This window comes from Brassica napus, chromosome C7, assembly GCF_020379485.1.
Source record: "Brassica napus cultivar Da-Ae chromosome C7, Da-Ae, whole genome shotgun sequence".
Lineage (NCBI taxonomy): Eukaryota > Viridiplantae > Streptophyta > Magnoliopsida > Brassicales > Brassicaceae > Brassica > Brassica napus.
This window is the reverse complement of record NC_063450.1, coordinates 16951986-16968877: the sequence shown is the minus strand read 5'-3', so window position 1 is coordinate 16968877 and position 16892 is coordinate 16951986. Positions and strand designations below refer to the sequence as shown.

At 34.3% G+C, this 16892-nt stretch overlaps 1 protein-coding gene and 1 long non-coding RNA gene across 3 annotated transcripts; both read right to left on the bottom strand.

Annotated features, from left to right (window-relative positions):
- Positions 1-4352: 4352 nt before the first annotated feature.
- Positions 4353-5252, bottom strand: LOC125590452 (putative F-box/kelch-repeat protein At3g24610). The gene is made up of 2 exons (XM_048764023.1): positions 5046-5252; positions 4353-5015 (listed from the first exon to the last, which is right to left on the bottom strand). The coding sequence occupies exons 1-2, from the start codon at positions 5046-5048 to the stop codon at positions 4353-4355; spliced, it is 666 nt and encodes a 221-aa protein (XP_048619980.1). The 5' UTR covers positions 5049-5252.
- A 6169-nt stretch (positions 5253-11421) lies between these two features.
- LOC106404582 lies at positions 11422-13824 on the bottom strand. 2 transcript variants are annotated; one of them, XR_001281027.3, is made up of 4 exons: positions 13370-13824; positions 12920-13172; positions 12483-12784; positions 11422-12388 (listed from the first exon to the last, which is right to left on the bottom strand). It is a non-coding gene; the product is annotated as an uncharacterized LOC106404582 (long non-coding RNA). The 2 variants fall into 2 exon arrangements; XR_001281026.3 differs by lacking the exon at positions 11422-12388 and having other exon boundaries at positions 12458-12784; positions 13370-13800.
- Between the last annotated feature and the right edge of the window lie 3068 nt (positions 13825-16892).

The following is a 16892-nucleotide window of genomic DNA, read 5'->3' as shown; positions in this document are numbered from 1 at the left end:
TCTTACCATGAACGATGTGATTAATTCAGCATACTCCAAGGAAGTGGAGTTAAACGAGAAATGATTGCTGAATAAATCCAGGTCTGATGAAGAGGGTTTGTACGTGGAATCAAGGGGCAGATCAGAAAAAAGGGTTATAGAGGAAAATCTAACGGCAGGGGCAGATCTAAGTCAAGGCAAAGGTTCGATAAAAACAATACAAGTTGTTTTATCTGTGGAGAAGGACACTGGAAAAGAGAATGTCCTGAAAGGAGACATAGAGAATCTGCAAACATTGCGACGGAGCCGAAGCAACTGTTAGTGTTGACAACTAGTGTGCAAGACACTAAGCAAGAATGGATCATGGATTCTGGATGTTCTTATCATAGTACATCAAACAAGGAGGTTATGTTTGATCTCAAAGAGTTCAGTGGTGGTTCAGTGTTAATGGCTAATAACACTCAATGTGACATCAAATGAATTGGGAAAATAAAGATTTGGAATTCAGATGGCTCTGAAGTGATACTCACAGGTGTCAGGTACATTCCGGAGGTGAGAAGAAATTTAATTTCTTATGGAATGTAAGAAAAATCAGGTTGTACAAAGGAAGCAATTTTATGGTGCACTTCTACAAAGATAATAAGAGGGTGATATCAGGAAAATATCACAAGGGAGTTTATTATCTACAAGGCACAATTGCTAAGAGTAAGAAGAATATGCCTAGAGTGGAGAAAATAATCAAGAAGAAGACGTCAAAAACGGTGACGTTCGCAAAAGTTCTGATTCAGGGACCTACTCCATATGGTTTTGAAACAAAAGACTCATCAGCTCAAGGTGGAGACTCTTTCTTGACAGAAAAATCAGAAGAAATTGAGTCTAAGGCGAGCAGTGAAGAATCTCAGAAAACAGAATCTTCAACGGATGATGTATTTTTTGGAAAAGAAGTAAGGCATAAAGATGGTGATCTCTTAGCACATGTTTTGACTGCACCTAAAGAGCTTAGTACAAAAGAAGAATTTAAAGACTACGAGGAAGACTGGAAGAAGGTTGGAAAAGGGGAATACGTGAATACAAGACTCGGGAATGGCGTTGTGAGAAAAGTGTCACATATATTGGGAGAGGGTATCTTCGGAGATAGAGTCAAGGAGAATATAACACTATCTAAGAACCATTCCAATGAAAATCGAGCAGGAGTATTAATCAACACAGTACCTGGAGAGGAGCTTCAGGTTCGCTGCGATTCCGCCTAAGAAGGAAGACGCTCCAGGTAACTCCATTATCAACGCTGTCTCAAGCTCGCAGAGACAGAGGAGGAGAAGCAAGTAAGTTTCAGGTTTATATTGATAATGGAAAACTCAAGGGGGAGTTTAAAGAGTTACATGTGAGCATAGATGGGAGGCAGAGGTTTTAGCTCAAGGTGGAGCAGCTGAAACACAAGAAAGTTCACTCAAAAGTTCTGAAGCATCGGATGAGAAATATACTTTAAAAAGAAATTTAAAGTTAAAGGGATGACCTGAGAAACGTCTTAAACAGCCAAGGAGACTGAAGGGAGACGAGTATCTAGGTCGGGGAAAGAAGAAACAGATCACCGGAGAGGGGAGAACGTCTTAAACAGCTGATATGGTGGAGGATAATCACCAAGGAGAGCTGAAGGGAGACGAGTATCAGAACCGGGAAATCAAAGTAGATCACCAAATTAGTATAACATCACAGGCATCATCTTAAGCAGGAGAAAGAGAAGTGGAAAGAGGTTTCTGGGTTTGTCGAAGTAAGAGAAGAGTCTCCAAAGGGTCACTGGAAACGCAAGAAGAACTGTCAAAATTCAATAGAGGGTAAAGCTTTGCAACTACAAACGGGAATAATCAAAACTCTATCAAGCTGCAAAATTCATAGAATCTTACCGGAAAGCTGCAGTACGGCCGGTAACATGGATTGAGTTTATCAACACCAACATGGAAAAATAGATTGCTAGTCACCAAGAAGAACTTGCGAGCTTCTTTGGAGATGAATGGTCTAGCACAATGCAGATGTTGGTGTTGCGATTAGAATGGTCTAATTTGGTAAAGGAATGAGCTTGAGATTTGAGAAGATTGTATCGCTATCCTACATAGGAATAGGATAAGCGATTAAATGACATCAGTGGTTTTTGATCACTACGAGGTCAATGGCGCGGAACATATTGGAGTTGCAGAGAAATACCATGGAGGGGATTAAAGACAAGGATCGATGTGAAGGTCGGAGAAACAACAATTCACAGTTCACCGGATGAGACAGGTTCTGGTCAGAGGTCATCTTCATTGGAGATGCAAAGGTTGTCGTTGTGAAGAATCAAGGTAAGAGAGGGTGAAGAAACGGGACTCGCCAGAGACAGAAGGATTCGTCGGCGAGACGTCATCACCGTCGAGAGATTCTCGGAAAAAAAAAGAGCTGAGAGAGATTCATTTCTTGTTTGGTGCTTGAAGTCACACAGGAAAGATGAGACTACAAGTGATTCAACAACTTATCACAGGTAGCTTTTCAGATCAGTTTTCTGATCGCAGAGGAAGGAGCAGGAACAAAGCGTCGATGTCGTCGAAGTGATGGTGACTGGAAGAGACAGCAATCTGGGCTTTAGGTGGAGATTGTAGAGTTAAAGGCCCAATTCTGTCTTGACCCATCTCTCTAAGTTTCCAGCCCAATAATGAATCCCTGCATAATCAAAAAGGAAACGTTAGTTTTGCTATGTCGACCAAAGACGAGATACAAAGACGACAAGGAAAAGGAAACTTAAGAAGTTGATGGTGTTATATATAGAAGAGGTGATCGTGGCTTTAAGGGTATCCCAAAAGGAAATCATCCGAGAGACAGAGCAAAAGAGCATAAGAGAGAGATAACAAGAGATTAAGCAATTACGAGTGTTAGGGTTTTTGTGTTAATCATTGGTTGTAATCTCTATAGTTGTTCTTGAGAAACAGTTTTCTTTGAGTGTATAAAGGGAAGAGCTTTTGATATTGATTTCAATCTAAGTTTAAAGCACTAGGCAAAGGTTTAAATCCTAACAACGTCCAATAGCAAATATACCACCTCCATTTCTTCCATCTAACCTAAGCAATGAGCAAATATCCTTTTAACCCTTCCTGACGAGGCCAGCTGAGAAATCATTGAAGAATTACCTTTTCCGAATCATCCAAGTATTCCGTCAAGTGCCTCTTCATTAGAAGCGTCAAGATCTCCAGACTCCCTAGCATCACACCTTCAAGATCATATTAAAACATTCAGACATGAAAGAGGCAAACTTACAAACATTAATTGAACGATAATCTTGAAGTAAAAAGACAGAACTGAAGCAATGGTCCGAGGACCTTGTGTAAACCTTGAAGGTGTAAATGCGCAAGAACGATAATCAAAAGCGCAAGAACGATAATCTTGCAAGTCTGATTCGGATTCAGTTTCCATAGTTGATGCAGTTTCAGAGGACGTGGTTCTTCCACTAAAGCTTAAAGAAGTCAAAGCCTTCCTGAAAACTATATCACAATTCAGGTCCTGAATCATATACAAAACACATCTCAACAATGTCAAAACCACAATGTATATCTTCTTTACATGTCACTCTTGTTAGCCATTGAGGCAATATGCTGAAGATTCTTCAAAAATTATCTGAAACAAACAATTATACAGAAAAATAATTTAAGATTTAAATCCTAAGATCTGTATTACGAAGTAGATGGCAATGTGATTTGAAGGCAAAGCAAAGAGTTTGTGAAATACAACTTACAACATTATTGCCTTAACTTTGTGAAAAAGAAAAAGAGAGCAAGTAAAGTGGGATAACTTAGTGATTGATGATGACTTTTCCATCTTGTTTCTGCTAAGTGCCACGAGAGTTCAGTTAAACAAACCTTCAAGAAGGTATCAAACTTTCTCTGTGCCGAAACGTTTCAAAACAAGAAACATGAACAGCTGAAATTTTTCGATTAACGGTGTTGCTAAGTCATGATACTTTGTATCACCACTCCAGTACATAGGAACAACATGGGATGGTTAACAAGGAAAAGAAAAATGTCCAGATAAAAATTCATTGGATACACAAAATGTTAAGAAAAAAAAAAAAAATTATTTGAGAGACTTAATAACAAATAGAGAGAAAAACAAATCCAACATAGATAAAGGAGGTTTTGGTACTCAGAGGTTGAGAGGTGAAGTATACAAAATGTGACAGTGAAGCTGATGTGGAGGAGGAGGATCCAGTGTCATGACAGGTTCGGACCACAAAATGTTTCCTCTAATCTGGCATGTGTCCTTGTGTCTCTCCAAACAGACCTCCGCACACCAAATCTCTAACTTACGAGGAGCAAGCACGTCCCAGAAGATCAACATGTTGGGACCAGAGTTGCTCAGTTTGTGCCCGGGAATTTTTCATCGAGTTCAGTTATCTCAAATCCTGCAGCTTGCATCAGCGGTTTGTTGGACTCCCAGAGATCCCCCAAGCGTCCACCATAGTTGACGAGCTTGGAGGCAGCGAGAGTTTCCCTGAGAGACTCCAAGCCCATCACCTCTCTCCACTCCATCACATGGGTGGTTACGGGCCTCTCCCATTCATGTGCCTCACACCACAATATCCGCCCACCTAAGGCACTGCAATACACGATATTATCTATCACGTGCCAACCCTTATAAACTTGGGAAGTTTTCTTATTCCCTTTTTTCCATTTGCTTTCACTTGGTATGTAGGATACACATGCCCCTGCACCATTGATAGCAACCAACTTTTCCTCCTTGTCCTCTTTTATCACTATGCTTTCCCACATTGAGGGACGACTACAATTAGGCGGGGGAATCGGCAGGGCATCCCAAGTCTGCTTCTTTGGGTCGAAAACCTCTCCCCACCTGCTGGAGTTACGGTCATCACACCCTCCAAGTATGTATATCTTCCCGTCCACCACACCAGACGCAGCTGAATATCGAGGCACCCCCATGGAGGGGAGAGTGCTCCACGTGTGAGATCGACAATCCAGGAACATGACACTGGACGAGGCTCTTCCGCCTATCCTTCCACCCATGACGTAGATCCCGCAACCATGGGCCACCATGGAAGCTGCGTCCAGAGGCTGGTAGAAGTAAGACCGCACTGGGACCAGCCGCCGATCAAGGGGTTTTAGGGAGAGGGTGAACCAGCCTGGGTTTGGATCTGGAGGGATGCGTAAGCATAGATGAATGAGGTTTTCTGTGCATCCCAAAAGGGTTCGGAATTTGTACAACTCAGGGGTCGTCAATAGAGATCGGTGCCGCTTGGATACGAGAGATAAGGAAGCGTGTTCCGATCTCGAAACGCGGGCCAGGCAACTTAGAACCATCTCTTCCGGCAGCCCACTACTCGGAGACTGCTTCCGTTTCTTCGTTTGTGATGGATCTTCCTCGGCGTCGCATCGGCTCATCATCATCACCGGGTCCGTTTTTAATTTGACTCGCTGTTTTATGTTTAGGATTTTGCTCATCTCTCACCCTCGATTTATATAAAAGTAGGTGCTTCCTTTTTTTCTTTACAAATATTTTCCTTATTTTTTTTTCGTCGATAATTTTATTAATAACGAAACGGGCCAAGCCCATGGCCGAAGCCCAAGTGCAAGCGTACTGAAACAAAAGCCCATAATACAAACCGGGCAATTACAACGAACAGGCCGGAGCCAAAAAGGGAAAGCACGGCCCAACCGGCCCAATACACAAAGGCGGGCATTTCGCCCTAGTCGCGCCGAATCGAGACGGCCACCGACACCATTTTTCGGCGGAGCTCCTTACCTGCAGAGCCTCCACACCTCCGTAGTTGTTCTCCGCAGCCAAGTCTTCACGCCGGAGAGTTCATCGACCACGTGAGATCATCTCCGACTTTGCACCACCAAACACTTTGGACAGGCGGCGGAGAAACACCACACTTTTGCTCTTAGCTTCGCCGGAACTCAAAACATGCAGGGCTCCCGACTAGAAGCACAGCTATCATCGAAGCTTTTCCTTCTTCTACTCGGAGAGAATATACCGATGTCAACGATTCCTCATCCGATTGAGATCCAAGATCCAATTATACCCACTTAACCGCGAGCCAAACAGCTCACACACATAAAGGAACCAAAGTTCAAAGTAACGGACCACCACAGCCGGCGACGTAAGGAAGAACATACCTTCACATCCCGGAAACTTGACCGACGACGGCGGAGCTGTCGAAGCCTCCACCCCTCGGAGATAAAACCGGCGTCGACAGATCTGTACAAGCCTCTGTCTCCCGGGAACCAGATCACAACTGACCATACGACAGGCCCACCACACCCACTCCTCTTGCGACCGCGTCTTCCCTTCAGCGGTAGAGACGCCGATGATGGATCCCGGACCACCAGAGCTTAGACAAGGCGGCCCCGAGGGGGTGTGGGCGCTTCGTATGTGTGCAGTTCTCCTTTTGTGTGCACTTCTTATTTTCCTTATTTTAGGTTTTCATATTTTTCAATAAATATTTTATTTTTCTCTTCAATTGGATCTTTTATATTTCCTTTCCAATCCCCCTAGACTATATTTTACAAATTGATTTTCCCATATATTTTCTCTACAATCAATTTCACAAAACAAATATGGCATGACTACTGAAATGAAATATAACATTGATAATTTCATTTAATATTGTCTTATATTTTTTTCCAAACTTATTAGAATATAGTAATAATTCATATATTACTTTTAATATTGATATTTCTTTATGGTAATTTTTTTTAAATATGTTATTAGCTCATACATCACCTGTAAAATAAATACATTCATATATAACATTTCAAATTTCAAAATATTTTTTTTTATAATTATACAATTTGTATTATTAAATCTTACAAAATATTTTACAATTTAAAAAAAAATTAAATATCTAATCGTAAGATCATTAGTTTCTTATATATCTATATATTTTATAAATATTATTTAGGCTAAATTTTTGATAATTATACAATTTTATATCATTTTTATTAGTTTTATACAAATTAATTTAATATATATCAAATCTATATTAAATATTAGTAAAAAAATAAAAAAAAATCTACAATATTTAATAAAATTTACTTTTAAATATAAGTTACATTAAAAAATTCCTTACAAAACATCTGGTTCTTCAAATTTACTAATTAACATGATCGCGACACATGACAATTATATAATAAGACTGTGACAAAGTCATCGTAATTCTAATTTTTACAAAACCTATTTCAAAACAGATTTGTAAAAATAATTTATTTAATACTAATTTTCATTTCTTAGTATCACGAAGAAAAGATAAATGTAAGAAATTAAAAAAAGATTAGATTGTAATTGGGGGAAATTTCACGGGAAATTGCCAAAAATACCATTTTTAAATTACCATTTTTCATGTTTACACTAATTAATTTTACCCTCATCTTTAAATAAGGATAAAAGACATTTATAACCTTTGAATTAACTTTGACAAAAAAACATAAGTTTAACTAATCTAAACTTAAAACATCAACTATAAACCCTAAATCTTCAACTCTAAACCTTAAACCATGAAACTTTCAAATCTAAACCCTAAAACATCAAAGTAAACCCTAAACCCTAAATCGAAACTTAAAACATCAACTCTAAACCCTAAAACATGAAACATCAATTCTAAACCCTAAACCCCGAAACATCAACTCTAAACCATAAACCCTAAACCTTCAAATCTAAACCCAAAAACATAAACTCTAAATTCTAAACGTAAACTCTAAACCCTAAACACTATATTTTTCTAAAATTCGAACCCTAAACCCTAAAACCATAAACCTTCAAATCTAAACCTTAAAACATCAACTCTAAACCCTAAATGTAAACCCTAAACCCAAAAACCCTAAACCTTCAAATCTAAACCCTAAAACATCAACTCTAGGGTTTAGGGTTTAGGGTTTACGTTTTACGTTTAGGGTTTAGAGTTGATGTTTTAGGGTTTAGGGTTGTAGTTTAGGGTTTAGGGTTTATAGTTGATGTTTTAGGGTTTAGAGTTGAAGGCTTAGGATTTAGGGTTTAGAGTTGATGTTTTGGGGTTTAGGGTTTAGAGTTGATGTTTCAGGGTTTTAAAGTTTATGTTTAGGGTTTAGAGTTTAAGGTTTAGGGTTTAGGGCTTAGAGTTGTTGTTTTAGGGTTTAGGGTTAATTTTTTAGGGTTTAGAGTTTACTTTTTAGAGTTTAGAATTGATGTTTAGGGTTTAGAGTTGAAGGTTTAGGGTTTAGAGTTTAGAGTTGATGTTTCGGGGTTTAGGATTTAGAGTTGGTGTTTCAGGGTTTAGGGTTCGTATTTATAAAAAAAAGTTTAGAATTGATGGTTTAGGGTTTAGAGTTGAGTTTTATGGTTTAGGGTTTAAACGTGGAGTTTGTATAATTAAAAAAAAAATTAAAAAATGTTATTTTTATTTTTTAGATTTTTATTTATTTAAATATTTATTTATTATATATATAAAAAACAAGGGCAAAAGAGTCTTTTGTCACTTAATGAATAAGGTATTTTTGAAAATGGATTTTTAGTGGTGGTAAAAATGAAAAGTAATAGTATGAAAGTGGTGAAAATGTAATTTCCCCAAATTTCACAACTGTACTTTGTTTGGTACTATTTTTTACTTTTACCATCACTCATAAGAACATTTTCACAAAATATCACTTTCATTAAAGAGTAAATGACAAAAATAACTTTCTCACAAATCTAATCTAATTTCCAATCTTTTTTTCTCGAGAGAGAAAGCTTCGACGGCGATGGCAACGAGACGACGGCGACGGTGACGACAATGTGATGACGGCGACAGCAACACGACGACGGAGACTAGACCAATGACGATGGCGACGAGATAACCAGAAATGTTGTTTCCACTTCAATTTCACCGACGCGAGCAAGAACAACGCGAGAGAGAAGGAGATCAAGAGGCAAACGCTGGTGGATTTTCATACAGTCTCGATCTAGTAAGATCATATTTCCTTTATTACGTAACAGTGATCGAGAAACTTGTCGTGATTAGAGCTCTAAACTGGGCGAGCCCATGTCCATTAGCCCATATCTATTTGTCCATTTATAGTTTTCTGGACAGAGAGTGACCATATCCATTAAGAACCATACCCACTAACACCCATATTTTCATGGGTTGCCATGGGGTCCCATGGGGTCCATAATGACCATATAAGAAAATTTTAAATTTTAATTTATAAGCCTACAATTATATATACAAGTTCATAAAATTAAAATTCGTCCATAAATTCAAAAGTACAACAATACATAAGTACAACAATTCTGGTTTTGGCGGGAAAAATCGATTTTGCAGTTTTGCGGAAAAAACTTGATTTTGCGGTTTTGACGGGAAAATTCGATTTTGCAGTTTTGGCGGAAAAACTCATTTTTGCGGTTTTGGCGGAAAACTTGATTTTCTGATTTTGGCAGAGAAACTCGATTTTTCGGTTTTGCCATGGGGTCCATAATGACCATATAAGAAAGTTTTAATTGATAAGCCTACAATTACATATACAAGTTCATAAAATTAAAATTCATCCATAAATTCATAAGTACAATAATACATAAGTTCATAAGTACAACAATTTCGGTTTTGGCGAGAAAAATTGATTTTGCGGTTTTAGCAGGAAAACTCTATTTTTCGGTTTTGGCGGGAAAATTTGATTTTGCGTTTTGAAGAAAAAACTCAATTTTGCGGTTTTGGCAAAAAAACTCGATCTTCTGGTTCTGACGGAAAAATTTGATATTAAAATTTAAGCGAAAAAATCGATTTTACCATTTTAATGGAAAAACTTAAATTTTAGAAACCATAGGTTTGTGACCATTAGACATTTCACGTCCATAAAGCCCAAAATCAATAAAGACCATTTCTTAATGGTCTTCCAAATTTTGTCCAATAAAAACCAATGGGAAAAATGGGTTAGTCCATATTAAACTCGTTTGTATATGGACATGGGCAAGCATTGGACGGCTCACCCATTTGACACCTCTAGTCGTGATCTATTCTTATGATTCGATCGAAGTTTTTGTTGTGAAGGGTGAATCTAGGATCTCGTAAACTGTTGCTTAGGAACAGATTAAGCTGAGATTGCTTTATGTTTAAGAATACCTCTTTATTTTTATAGAATCAAGGAGAGTTGCTAGTTTATGAAATGAAAAATACATCTTTTAGAGTCATATGAAATTCAAAATGTCTTGGCTTTAGAAATTGATGATGAGTATGCAATGTTATAGTTTGATCCGGAGTATGTCTTTGCTTTCAAAATAGTGTTGTTTTGTTTTTTCACATCCTTCTAAGCATCTTTCGTTATTCATTTTGCTCACAGGACAAAACTCACGCTTACTAGATGGAATGCTGACTGGAGAGGTGCTGCTGAGTTGTATGAGCAAGCAGGTTTGTTGTTTCCTCTGTTACTTTTAAATATAAGTTAAATTAAAAAAATTCCTTACAAAACATCTATATAAAGCTTAGTTCGTCAAATTTACTAATTAACATGATCGCGAATATGACAATTATATAATAAAACTGTATCATGTGTTAAAAAAATATTTAACACTGATTTTCCTATTTTTCAACTATCATAATAATAAAATAAAAGATAATTGTAAGAAAATCATATTTTTTCCTTTTTAAAATATTTCCACTCGCATAATGTTAATTTTCATTTATTCAAATCCTAACTAAAAATGTCAAAACAAACCAAAAAACAATCTTATTATAATAAAATGATTTTTTTAAATTATTATTAAAATAAAACGAATGATGACAAAAAAAGTAAAATAAAACGAATTTTAAAATAATTTCTTCAATACGGAAAATCTTATTATAATAAAATTATTTTTTTTTAAAAGTCATCGTAGTTTTAATTTTTACAAAACCTATTTCAAAACCGATTTGTACAAATAATTTATTTAATACTAATTTTCCTTTGTCCCTTCGGGGATATCCGATAAAAAAAATACTAATTTTCCTTTCTTAATATCATGAAGAAAAGATAAATGTAAAGAAATAAAAAAAGATTAGATTGTAATTGTCCTTTTTAAATTATAAACCTAAAAATATATAAAAAAAATTGTTTTATGCTAATTGTATTTTATTCAAATCCTAATTAAAAAGTTCATAAACCAAAAAAAAATATTTATATATAAAAACGATTTTTATTAAAAGTAATATTAATTTTCATTTTAACAAAACCTGTACCAAAAACCAATTTGTACAAATAACTTATTTAATACAAATTTTACCGATTTCAAAGAAATATTATATAATAATTATAATAGTTTAGTTATTTTTAAAATTTAATAATGTATACAAAACCAAACAAGTATATTTTTAAATTGTAACGATTAATAATAGGTTTATTGTTGCCTGTCTAATTAATGTAATTTTAATTGTAATTAATCAGTTATTTATTTTTATCATCGTTTAAATTAGCAAACTCAAAAAAAAATATTAAAAGAATAAAGAGTATTACTATTTCAATAAACACATTTATATACATGTTTTTCGTGTTGAACATTAATTATCATCTAAAAATTAAATATATTTACTATGAAATATTAGAACAAGTTGAAAATGTATTTTCGTCAATATTTAAGTGGTTAAACAAATATATGATGTCTTCCTTTTAAAACATGTGATAATAATCAGATCGCTCCTTTGGAAGATCGGCGTACATACTCACCATCTTATGGATGCCGTAGTATCATGATAGCAAAACCTCTACTCATATCGGGTTTACGCAAAACGATAGGCACATGTCAAGATACAAGGGTTTGGAGTGAATCTTGGGTTCCAGATGTAGTGGCTCGACCACCTAGACCTGCTGATCACATTGTATACAGACTACTTCAACTCGTTGTTCAATCTTTTATTAGGAATGATACTAAGGAGTGGGATATACAACTTCTACGGGATTTTTTTTCACCCAGATGATATCCCTTTGATAATATTTCAAAGAAAGAATAAAAGTAAAATACAATACATGAATTAGAGCTTAACCTCCCATCTACAACTCATAAGATTATAATAAAAGTAATACAATTAAGAGAAACTTTCCAACATCGAATGAACTGTTTATGTATTCTGAATTCAATCTTGGTATCTTGGCCAACTATTAAAAAGATTTTTAATACCACAAATATGTGAGAAACCTAGACGCAACACTATAACAACAAAAATGAGAGCATTCTCCTTTCTTATATTATATCCTACCCACTAAATAGTTTATAAAAACATAAAAAGATTCTATAATATTTGATATTCACACAAATTCAAATAGGAAAAATAAGTTTTGATATATAAAAAAGGAGAATGCTCTCATTTTTGTCGTTTAAGAAGCACAATGTTATTGGTGCTCATCATAGATGGTTGGCTTGAGCGTAAAAAAAAACACTCAGACAATTTGTTGTAGAACTGCAGTGAAGCAAAATTCCAGGTTAAAAAGAGCGAGCAGAAAAGATTAGCAAACACTAAGAAGTAATGAAACAGGAGAAGAGTCAATCTCAACTCAAAAAGTATAGTCTCCTAAAGTGCTTCAATAACATTCTACAGCGTCCAAGACGGTTTCATTGTCCCAAGCAAGAGTTGCATCAAACATTGAGATTCCACCAAATTCGTTAAATTCAACATGCATCTGCATCAGCTAGTTTATACAAAGCATACATATTAGTCAAACAAATCTCCTCCAGAAAATCAGTTCAAAGATTCAAAACTTTAAGGTATCTGAGGCACTGAAAAGTAAAATGCACCAACGGGGTCCCATTCCACAGCGATTTTACCGTTAGGATCCAACCGCATGCCGACAGAAATCTGCAAAATTGTTAACCACTCAAAAAACAGATCACTATGAAGCGAGAAAATCGTAAAGCTAATTACTTTATTTTCATATGGATGTGAGATAAGGTGGCAGAAGAACACTACAAAACCGATACTGCCGATGCTTACCAGATCACGATCTGATGAGCCTCTGTTACTGTTCTCATTCTCGTTGGCCAAGTCGGGAAGAAGATGGGGACAACCAACGTCGCTACAGCAAGAGAAGAAGCAGCGAGGCTGAATCTCGTTTTGGGGCTGAAGCCGTTGTGATCCATCCTCAAAATCATCTTTCCAACGGTAAAAACATGAGTTCAGGATCCATAGTATTGTCCATTCATCTGTGATTTAATACTCCCATTCACTATATCTGTCGATAACTTCCCTGGAATCAGAAACCGCATCGAGATCATTCAATAAGAATATCAGAGAAATCTATCAGAATCGAACAGATCATCAGACACACGATTGATAATCAAAAATAATCTGAACAAACATGAAAACACAAGAAAGAGAAGTAAATAAAAATTATAATCAAAATCTCAATTACGAAACGAAGAGACAGAAATCTGGTTAAAATACCTCAGAGCAGATCCAAGAGGATTAGCCACGATTGCCGGCGACAGAAAGAGAAGCAAAAGAAATTAGGAGTCGCGTATGATACTGAGGCCGAGGAGGAGATATGGAGCCGCTCGCAAAGGAGGAGGCGCAGCGTAGAGTAGTCGGAGGCGCAGTGGTGGAGTCAGAGATGCAGCGGCATCGAGAGAGGTCTTAGACGGCATGAGAAGCAGAACTCGAGATGGAAGAGCCCTTGAGACTTCAAAGGAGAAGCTTGTTAATAAGGAAGAGAAGAAGACGAAAAGTTTATTGAAACAAAAAAGTAACGTACCAGAAACAGAGTTTAATTTAATGGATAGGTTTTAGCAAGCTTCGGCGTTTTAGGTTTCTGGATTGGGCTTATGGGCCAATATTTACGACTTACGGATCATGTAAAAAAACAGCTCAAATTGGTGTGACGTGGCAAAATGAAAATGTCCTATTGACTGATTTAATCATCCGACGTGGACAGTCTATCGATCAGTTATAAGTCCCTCAGCAGCTTAATGCATACTAGGATAAGATATGCGCCTTGCGCAGGGTGAGTTTATTTATATATATTATCAATAGTTTCTTTTATATATTTGATCATTTTATTTATATATATAAAATATTTTTTGTTATTATATAATTTCTTTCCGATGGATCGGATCAATTTTTATTAAAAATAATGCAACAGAACTATAATTAATACATCATGGGTTGATCAGATTGGACATTAAACAAATTATGACATAAAAACCTTATTTTTTCCATCGAACACATTCTTGAAAAAAATGAACAGTATTGTTTTCACAGTTGAATTATTTTGACTTTTATCTTCCATATGGTTTTGAAAGCTTTCAAATCAACCATCGAATTGATACATGTCATTTTAATGTTTTTAGTCGTATACTTAAGGAAAACTAGCATTTTTGTAATTTAAAGTCGTTTTAAAAAATTCAAAATATAACATATATGAAAAAATCTAACATATAAGAAAAATATAAAATATAAGATGTCCTCATTTTTGTATTTTAAAGTCATTTAAAAAAATATATAACATATAGGATTTCCTCATTTTTGTAATTTAAAGTCATTTTAAAAAATTAAAAATATAACATATAAGAAAAAATCTAATTTTTTTATTATATGGTCAATGTGATTGTTTTTTTTAATAATATAAAATTAAACAAAATGAAGAATGATGCAAAAATTGTTATCAAATCTTTATTATTCATAATCATTAATTGCCATATATATGTAAATAATATTAGGTAATTTCGTAGCTTTTATTTAGGGAAAGAATACACACTTCTTATATTTTAGGTTAATATAATGTTCTCTAGTGGACATTAAACAAATTATGACATAAAAACCTTATTTTTCTCCTCGAACACATTCTTGAAAAAGTGAACAGTATTGATTTCACAGTTGAATTATTTTGACTTTTATCTTCAATATAGTTTTGAAAACTTTCAAATCAACCACCGAACTGATACATGCCATTTAAATGTTTTTAGTCGTATATTTAAGGAAAACTTACATTTTTGTAATTTAAAGTCGTTTTAAAAAATTCAAAATATAACATATAAGAAAAATCTAACATATAAGAAATATAACATATACGGTGTCCTCATTTTTGTATTTTAAAGTCTTTTAAAAATATATATATAACATATGGGGTTTCCTCTTTTTTGTAATTTAAAATCATTTTAAAAAATTCAAAATATAACATATAAGAAAACATCTAATTTTTTATTATATGGTTAATGTGATTGTTTATTTTTTTTAAAAAAAAATATAAAATTAAACAAAAATGAAGAAGAATGCAAAAATTGTTATCAAATCTTTATTATTCATAATCATTAATTGTCATATATATGTAAATCATATTAGGTAATTCTGTAACTTTTATTTAAGGAAAGAATACACACTTCTTATATTTTAGGTTAATATAATGTTCTCTAGTGAACATTAAACAAATTATTACATAAAAACCTTATTTTTTCCATCGAACACATTCTTGAAAAAAGTGAACAGTATTGTTTCCACAGTTAAATTATTTTGACTTTTATCTTCCATATGGTTTTGAAAGCTTTCAAATCAACCATCGAATTGATACATGTCATTTTAATGTTTTTAGTCGTTTACTTAAGGAAAACTTAAATTTTTGTAATTTAAAGTCGTTTTAAAAAAAATTCAAAATATAATAAAATTCTAACATATAAAAAAATATAACATATAAGGTATCCTCATTTTTGTATTTTAAAGTCGTTTTAAAAAAAAAATATATAACATATAAGGTTTCCTCATTTTGTAATTTAAAGTCATTTTAAAAAATTCAAAATATAACATATAAGAAAAAAAATCTAATTTTTTATTATATGGTTAATGTGATTGTTTAATTTTTTTAATAATATAAATTTAAACAAAAATGAAGAAGGATGCAAAAATTGTTATCAAATCTTTATTATTCATAATCATTAATTGTCATATATATGTAAATCATATTAGGTAATTCCGTAGCTTTTATTTAAGGAAAGAATACACACTTTCTATATTTTAGGTTAATATAATGTTCTCTAGTGTTATATAATTATGAAATAATGTGACACCATTAGATTAAACTATACTTTATATTAGATTCTCTAGAATTCTTTGAAATGAAATTTAGAAGGCATTTAGAGTGCCACCTAGGATTTGAGGTTTTTTCTAATTAATACAAAATTAAGGTTCTAATTTTTCAAATGCTTCTCAATTAATATATAGGGGATATTCTTGGAATAAGAATCTATAGAGATAGATTAAGTAAGACTATTGGATTATGTTAAGATGCTTATATCGATAAGGTCTTACATAGATTCAAGATGCATGTTTCCAAGAAATTCTTTTTTCCAATGTCTCTTGGCATAACTCCTTGCAAGACTCAGTGTCCTATGACACACGATGAGCGAGAGCGGATGAGTAGAATCCCATATGCTTATATAGGATTTATCATGTATGTTGTGCTCTATACTCGTCTATATGTTGCATGTGCTTTGAGCATGATGACTACGTCGATACCAATCTGATCCAGGTGAAAGTCACTGGACATCAGTCAAGACTATCCTCAAGTATTTGAGAAATACTAAAGATAAGTTTTCGGTCTATGGTGGAAGTGATGAGCTTGTTGTAAGTGGTTATAACGGTGCTAATTTTTGGAGATTGACTAAGATGATTTTCGATTACGAGTTGGTTTCATCTTTTGTCTTCGTAGAGAGTGGTGGGATTGGAAGAGTTCCAAGCAACGCACCATAGCATAAGCTCCGTGGATGCAAATGTTGTTGATCCATTGACCAAGCCTCTTCCATGGCCTAAGTATGAGAGTCATACTGCAGTCATGTGCATTAAGTATCTTAAGATGTGATCTTGATTTTAGTGGGAGGCTTTAATGTTTATGATATGATGTTCATATTTACATACATTTGGTTATGTTTTAAAATTAATGAAATAGTTTCAGATTTATTTTATTATTGGATAATTAAAT